This window comes from Mobula birostris, chromosome 29 (assembly GCF_030028105.1).
Source record: "Mobula birostris isolate sMobBir1 chromosome 29, sMobBir1.hap1, whole genome shotgun sequence".
In the NCBI taxonomy this organism is placed as follows: domain Eukaryota; kingdom Metazoa; phylum Chordata; class Chondrichthyes; order Myliobatiformes; family Myliobatidae; genus Mobula; species Mobula birostris.
The window spans coordinates 21102367-21110369 of record NC_092398.1 but is presented as its reverse complement, the minus strand read 5'-3'; the positions used below and the strand labels follow the sequence as shown (position 1 = coordinate 21110369).

At 53.2% G+C, this 8003-nt stretch overlaps 1 protein-coding gene across 1 annotated transcript; it reads left to right on the top strand.

The window, feature by feature from the left end:
- The first annotated feature begins 2333 nt into the window (after positions 1-2333).
- LOC140189974 (C3a anaphylatoxin chemotactic receptor-like) lies at positions 2334-6936 on the top strand. The gene is made up of 2 exons (XM_072246358.1): positions 2334-2565; positions 4908-6936. Exon 2 carries the CDS (start codon positions 4914-4916, stop codon positions 5949-5951), a length of 1038 nt encoding a protein of 345 aa, XP_072102459.1. The 5' UTR covers positions 2334-2565; positions 4908-4913; the 3' UTR covers positions 5952-6936.
- The last annotated feature ends 1067 nt before the right edge of the window (positions 6937-8003 follow it).

Genomic DNA, 8003 nt, shown 5'->3' with positions numbered 1-8003 from the left:
TACCAAATATCTCTCAAATAACAGCTCCTCCCTTCTCTGTCTGTAAGAACGTACAAGCAGGCGATGTCCTTGGGAAAGTATAAACAAACTGTGAGCAGTCTTCGTCTCTCTCTCTCTCTCTCTTAAAAACAAGATGTTGGTGTTAAATAGCTCTCTCTCTCTCTTTTCAAAAGCAGAGTTCATAGGGGTGATCGAGCACAGTTCATAGGGGTAACTCAGGATCCCGTCATAGATCCAAGGTTTCAATCTGTTTTGGAATGCTCACTTCCATTGTTTGCAAGGTTCCTCCGCCCACAACACTTCTTTCTATGTCCATTGGGGGTTGGTCTTTATATTTTAAAGGGTTCTTTTGGGTTCCTTGCTTTGGGGCTGTCTGGAAGTAGGCAAATTTCAAGGTTGTATAATTTATACATCTTTTCATAATAAATGCACTTTGAATTTTTTGAATATATATTTTATTTATTTCATCTTTATCCTATATCCTAATATAAACATAGTCTTATGAATATTGTTTGCCACAAACACTGTACCACTAAAATGAAAGCAGACGTCAGGAGTGCTTTGCAGGCAAAAAAGACAAACGATTGCTTTGAAAACAAGCCCACGGCCCAGGAAAGGGGAGATGCATGGGGTGGGGGGTAGGGGCAAAGATAGTGATGATCTCCTGTGTGGGTCCTGAGATTGGGAGAAGATCTCCTCATCGACGTCAACTGTGGAGTGCCCAGACTTTTGAAATAAAATGTCCAAGGTATTGCCTGTCTTTTCTACATGCAGGGAACTGGGAAAGGGCGGGAGTTCAGCAAGTGTTCATGATAGGAGTGTCACAGTCTTTGCTCCTTTGTGCCTCACAGTTCCACAGACACCTCTTGCCACCGACCCAACAGTACAGCAGGAGTTCCTCTGCTCCCAGAGGGATCGGCCTCTCTTCCAACAACCGAAGTTCTTGTGCACAACCACAACTCACAACGGTGGACCCCAGCTGAGCCAAACAGGCAGTATCTCATGACTGATGGCTGTCAATATCTACCACACCACCAACCTCCCCCACTCCACCCTACTGACTTAATCTTCCAGCTCCACACCGGGAGTGTGTGATGGGATGGTGTGCAGGGAGCTTCACTCTGTGTCTGACCCTGGGAGTGTGTGATCAGACGTGCAGAGGGAGTTTCACTCAGTTTCTGACCCTGGGAGAGGGCAAAGGGAGCTTTAATGTGTGTCTGACCTCGGGAGTGTGTGATATACAGGGTGGAGGGAGCTTCACTCTGTGTCTGACCCCGGGAGTGTGTGATGGGATGGTGTGGAGGAGGTTTCACTCTGTGTCTGACCCCAGATGTGTGTGATGGGACAGTGCAGAGGGAGCTTCACTCTGTGTCTGACCCTGGGAGAGTGTAATGGGACGGTGTGGAGGGAGCTTCACTCTGTGTCTGACCCCAGATGTGTGTGATGGGACAGTGTGGAGGGAGCTTCACTCTGTGTCTGATCCCAGATGTGTGTGATGGGACGCTGTGGAGGAGGTTTCACTCTATGTTTGACCCTGGGAATGAGTGGTGTGATGGTGAACAGGGAAATTAATACGGTGTCTGATCCAAGGAGTGTGTGATGGGACGGTGTGGAGGGAGCTTCACTCTGTGTCTGACCCCAGAAGTGTGTGATGGGACGGTACAGAGGGAGCTTCACTCTGTGTCTGACCCCTGGAGTGTGTGTTGGGAGGGTGTGGAGGGAGCTTCACTCTGTGTCTGACCCCGGAAATGTGTGATGGGATGGTGTGGGGGAGCTTCACTCTGTGTCTGACCCGGGGGGTGTGTGATGGGATGGTGTGGAGTGAGCTTCACTCTGTGTCTGACCCAGGGGGTGTGTGATGGGACGAAGTGGAGGGAGCTTCGCACTGTGTCTGACCCCAGAAGTGTGTGATGGGACGGTACGGAGGGAGCTTCACTCTGTGTCTGGCCCCAGAAGTGTGTGATGGGATGGTACAGAGGGAGCTTCACTCTGTGTCTGACCCCTGGAGTGTGTGATGGGAGGGTGTGGAGGGAGCTTCACTCTGTGTCTGACCCCTGGAGTGTGTGATGGGAGGGTGTGGAGGGAGCTTCACTCTGTATCTGACCACGGGAGAGTGTGATGGGACGGGGTGGGGAGCTTCACTCTGTGCTTCACCGCAGGAATATGTGATGGGAGATTTACACTTTGTCTCATTCAGGAACTGCTGTGATTTGTCTTCAATGCCTTGCGGTCCGCAGCTGAGTTCAGTTTGAGGAACTGAGCTGATAAACCGGACACCAGAGATTAAAGAATGTGACGAAATCATAACGATGTGTTTGTCAGCCTCAGACGGGACCCACCCCGCTCTCCGGACCTCTCCCGCACCAGTGTCCTGTTCCACCTTCCCTGCTCTCCCGGGGGCGGAGGACAGCGATTCCGATCGTTTCTGCACGGTTCATGTCCAGGATTGGTTGCGGTGGTCGCAACGGTTTGGGATCTGGGTAAACTCTCTGCTGCCCGGGGGACGGAGTGAGCCGGAGATTACGGGGAGGCTGAACTTCATCGAGAGGGGGAGCAGGCTCCAAGGTGAGTTGGTGGGGTCCCAGGAAGGGATGCCGGAGCTGGGGTTCCTAGGGGCCGGCAGCGGATGATGAATGGTGGGGAGGGTGCGGGGGGGTGGGTGTGGGGAGGGGAGGATGGAGGAGCGCACTGCGTTCATTTCGGTGAGGAGGGAGTGCCGTACTGAGGGTGAGGAGGTGAGGAGGGAGCGTCACGCTGAAGACCACTTTCTTCCCCTTCCCCGTCCATTTCCCGTCTCTGCTGTGGGGCTGGAGGGGGCTGACAGCGAGGAGAGCCAATGCGCCATGTGCGGGCTGGTGAGGAGTGAGCGTCGTGGTGCAGGAGGGGCAGTGAGGGGGGAGATGGTTGTGACCTCCATCCTCTCTGTCTTTTCCCCTTAATCTTCCCTTACCCTTCTTTTCCACCTTCACCCCTTTCCCTTGTTCAATCCCCATCTCTCTCCCTGCTCACTCCCATTCCCCTCCCCTCCCTGTTCCTTCTGCACTCGACATCCTCGCTCCCCTCCCCCTCTTCCTCTCTCATATTCCTCCCTCTCCCCCTTTCCCTTTCCCCCCACATTTCCCTCCCTTTCCCACCTCTCCTTCCTCGCTCTTCTCCCCTCTTCCCAGCTCTTCCTCATCCCCTTCTTCCCTCTCTCTTCCCATTTTCTTCCTCCTTCCCCCTGTCTTTCCCCTTTTCTCTCTCCCTCTTTCTCTTCCCAGTTCTCTTCTTCTCTCCATCCCCCTCCGATCCCCTCTTCCACCCCACCTTTTCCCTCCCGTTTCACCCCGCCCCCTCTGTTGTCCTTGGCCTATGTTCTCCATAACTCCACCTAGGATCTGTCTCCTTCCCACCCCCTTCAAACCTTCACCCCACCCTTTTTTGTTTTTCCCACCTCTCCATCTCTTCCCCTACCCCCTCCACCCTTTGTCACTCACCTTCCCCATTTCCCTCCTTATTCTTTCCATCATTCCTGCATTCAAACCTTTCCCCGCTCCACCTCACATCCTCTGTCCCTGCTTCTCTTTGCTTGTCCCTGACACTTACTGCAACCTCCCTTCACCACACCCCATCTCTACCCCTTCACTGCTTCCCTTTAGCTTCACCCCTCAATTTCCGTCTCCTACTCAATGCTTCCAGCTTAACTCTTCTTCCCCCTCCCCCTCCCCATCCCTCCTCCTCCCCCTCCCATTCCCTCCTCCTCCCCTTCCCTCCCTCTCCCCTCCCCTTCCTTCCTCCTCCCCTTCCTTCCTCCTCCCCTTCTCTTCTCCTCCCCTTCACTCCTCTTCCTTCCCCTTCCTCCTCTTCCTCCCACTCTCTTCTTCCACTCCCTCTTTTATCCTCCCTTCCTTCCGTTCCCTACAACTCCCAGTCCTGTTCACCCTCCCCTTCCTTCCTGTTCACCTACCCCTTCCCTCTTCCTCTTCTTCCCTCCCCTTCTAGCCCTTCCCATTTCTGCCCTTCTCTTCCTCCACTCTTTCTTCCTTCACCTCCTCCCTTTCCACCCTCCTCCTCCCTGTACTCTGCACTTCCTTGCACCCCCTCCTCCTCCTCCCATTCCATCTTCCTCCTTCCCCTCCCTCTTCCTTTTTCCCCTCACTCTTCTTCTTCCTCCCTCTTCCTCACCCTCCCTCCTCCACCTCTTCCCTCCTCCTCCTCCCCTTCCATTCCCACCTCCTCCTCCCCTTCCCTTTCTCCTCCACCCCTTCCTCTCATGTCCTCCCCACCCCCTCCCCTTTCTCCTCTTCCTCTTCCTCCTCTTCCCTTCCCCTCCTCCCCTCTTTCTTTTTCATCATCCCCATCTCCTTCACCCTCCCCTTCCCTCATCCTTCTCTCCTTCCCATTTCCCCTCCCCTTCCCTCTTCCCCCTCCCCCTCCATCTTCCACTTCCCTCCCCTCCTCCCCTCACCTTGTCTACTCCTTCCCTCTCCCATTTCTCTCCTCTTTCCTTCCCTCATCTGTCCTCATTCCTCATCCTCCATCATCTTCACAAATCTTCACCTGTCCTCCCTTCCCTGTCTCCTCTGCCCCACCATCCTCCTCTTACCCATCCACCTCTCTTCCCTTCACATCCTCCCTTCGCACCTCCTCATCCAGCCATTTCAGTTCCTCCTCTGTTGTTCATTCCACTCCCCCTCCCCTTCTCCCTTCACTCCCCTTTTGGCCTCCATCATCTTTACCTACCTCTCCTCTCCCATGAAGCTCTCTTTTTTACCCTATCTTCCCTCTTTTCCCTCCCTATCTCTCCCTGCCTCCTTTTTCCCCTCACCCATCTCTCTCCTTCCCTCTTCTTTCCCTCACCCATCTCTCTTCTTGTCCCCTCCCTCCACTCCCAACCTCTCTCACCTCCACAATATCTTCTCTTCCAGCTCAGCATGGACTATTCTGGAGATTATTACTTTTTCAACACAACTCCCTTTGAAAACTACTCCTATGAGAACTTACCTGTGGATTATAGGACCCATCTGCCAGCATCCTCCATTTTGTCCATCTTTGTCTACACGCTCACTTTCCTGTTGGGGGTCCCTGGCAACGGTGCTGTCATCTGGGTGACAGGCTTCAAGATGAAACGGAGTGTCAACACGGTGTGGTTCCTGAACCTGGCTGTGGCAGATCTGACCTACTGCTTCACCCTCTCCTTTCAGATGGCTAAAGTTGCCTTGGTAAACACCTGGCCGAGAGACAATGTCCTCTGTAAGCTCCTTCCCTCAGCCATTGTCCTCAACATGTACGCCAGTGTCTTCCTATTGACCATGATCAGCATCGACCGCTGCCTGGCCGTCACTAGACCCATCTGGTCCCAGACTCACCGGTCCCTGCCTTGGGTGCGTGCGGCCTGCCTTGGGGCCTGGGGCCTCGCCTTCCTCATGTGCCTGCCCACTCTGCTGACACGGCAGGTATACATAGGTTCTGAGTTCGGCTTAATTTTCTGCACCATTAACTACACCGGGACATATTTTGGAGACCGGACCAGGGAGGTGGTGGAGGTGACACGGGCCCTCTTTGCCTTCATCTTCCCCTTCCTCATCATGGCATCCTGCTACCTCCTGATCGGCCAGAAGCTGCAGAGGGGCAAGTTCGCCAAGTCCAGCAAGACCAGGAAGCCTATCCGCCTCATTGCATTTGTAGTTGCCGCCTTTTTCATCTGCTGGCTCCCATACCACATCTGCGGCCTAGCTCAGGCTTTCTTCAACCTTCAAGTGGCCTTCATCTGGGATACATTGTCCGTGGGCCTAGCCTCCTTCAACAGCGCCCTGAACCCCATCCTCTATGTCTTCGCTGGCCGTGACTTCCGCCAGGTCTTCCGGCGCTCCCTGTCCAGCTCGCTCCGTTTGGCCTTTGCTGAGGAGCCGACAGAGTCAGCCTGCAGCACTCGCATCAAGACCATCTCCAGGACGGTTGCCAGTGTGTGAGGACTCTCCCTCTGGTCCCCCCAGTGCAGGCTCCTCGCTCTGTCCTGTTATTGGTACCCTATACTCCATATTGCCCTCTGTCATCTCCCGCCATTAACGCACCCATTCCCTCCCCCACTTGGCCTACCATTGTTCCAGTCCTACAAGGCCTAGTGAACCAGAATCCTCGGCTGATAGCCAACCACTGATCCCCACCTCCCCAACCACCTATTTGCCAGTGATCTGTTCATCCCCTGAGCAACTAACTGAATTTTTCCCCGCAGTCGCCAGATAGCGTCCTATCAAAAAAAACTTGCCCCAGCTCAAAGGACCCTCTGAGTGAGTCCAGGCCAAGTTGGTTCACTGTCTCTTGGGCCCGGCTTCCTCATTGCCACGGCGACCAGATATGACAGCTCGATCGCGCCGTGATTTTTTGACCCCGCCCACCCCACCCCAGCCCCCTCCATCAGGTCCTTGCACAGCCTCCTCGGCTCCAGGGAGAACAGAGGCTGCGTCACTGGTCTCTCCTCGTAACTGAAACCCTCTGTCCCGGACAACGTCACCTCCTTCCTGTAGTGGGGAGACCAGAAGTGGACACTGTACTCCAGCTGTGGGCTGACCAATTGTTTCTGAAGTTGCTCCGTCACCTCTCTGGCTTGAGGGAGAATGAAGACACAAGAGGCAGCAGGCACTGGAATGTGGATCAGCAAAGCATTTGCTGGAGTGAACTGAGGTTATATCTGACGTGAACTAGAGAAGAGAGCCTTCGATAAACTGCTTGCAAATATTTCAAGACTGTCACAGTTCCAATTAAAAATCACCACAATTCCTGTGTATTTTCATGTCTATATCTGGTGCGGTACAAGTGTAACGAAAAACTTCAGGGGCAACAGACACAAAATGAGGGAACTCAGCAGGTCAGGCAGCGTCTGTGGAGATGAATAAACAGTTGACCTTTTGGGCCGAGTCCTTCACCAGGACTGTTTATTCATTAAAAATAAAATTATTAAACATAATTAACACAATGAGTAAATAGGTATGCTTATTCAAATATGGAAATGAATAAATGTGACTGCTTATCTCTTTCCATAGTTTCTAAGGTGGTGGGGTGCAGATACGTCTCTACCAAAGGAGATGTAATGTGCTCCTTTCCTCCACTCACCTGCAGGTCACCCTTGGGCAAGGTGTAGACCCTCCGATCAGGGTCACGTGAAGCCGTGGGAGCAGGTGGTGGATGGTCAGACGAGCAGCTGATGCATATCACAAGTCCTGGTTATGCGACCACTGACGCCAGGCAGACAATCTCTGAAGAGTATTGACAATGGCTGGGGTCTCGTGTCTTGTAAAGACACGTCCAAGAAGATAGCAATGGCAAACCACTTCTGCAGAAAAATTTGCCAAGAACAATCTTGATCGAAGGCCGCGATTGCCTACGCCAGACGACGTGGCGCATAATGAGCGAACAATAGTTCCTCCAACATTCTGTGTGTGTTGCTCTGGAAGAGTCAGCAACAGCTGGAGCATCTCTTGTGTTTACACCAGCGTTTCCCACCCTGGGGTCCGGGGAGACCCCTTGCTTAATCGGACCATGGTATAGAAAAGGGTGGGGTCTCCTGGTTTACAAGGAAAAGCTTGCAGCAACTCCAGGGGTCGGTAGAGATTGAGCTGAATGGGGAGGGCAAACAGAACTGGATCGTTTTCTCTGGGGGCTGAGGGGAGACCTTACCGGAAGTTTATAAAATGATGAGGGCAGGGATGGGATGGGCAGTGATGATCAGTTTCTCCTACTGCCCCCCCACCCCCGTGAGGAGGGCTTCGTTTGAAGGGGAGACGAAGGAAAGTTTAAAGGGGATGTGCCGGGCTGCCATGGGTGGTGGTGGGAGTGGATGCACCGGACTGTTTAATTAATTAATTTATTGAGTTACAGCGCAGATTAAACTCTTCCAGTGGCTGGTTTATTCAGTACAGGAGGGACTGAATAAAGTGTTCACTGAGCGTACATAGACAAATGATCATACAGGGAGTGGTGGGATATGGGTCACGTACAGAAAGGATTCAGCTGATTTCAGCAGG

What these genes read in the sequence shown, in the direction of transcription:
- LOC140189974 (XM_072246358.1), top strand. Translation starts at nt 4,914, where the DNA reads ATGGACTATTCTGGAGATTATTACTTTTTCAACACAACTCCCTTTGAA.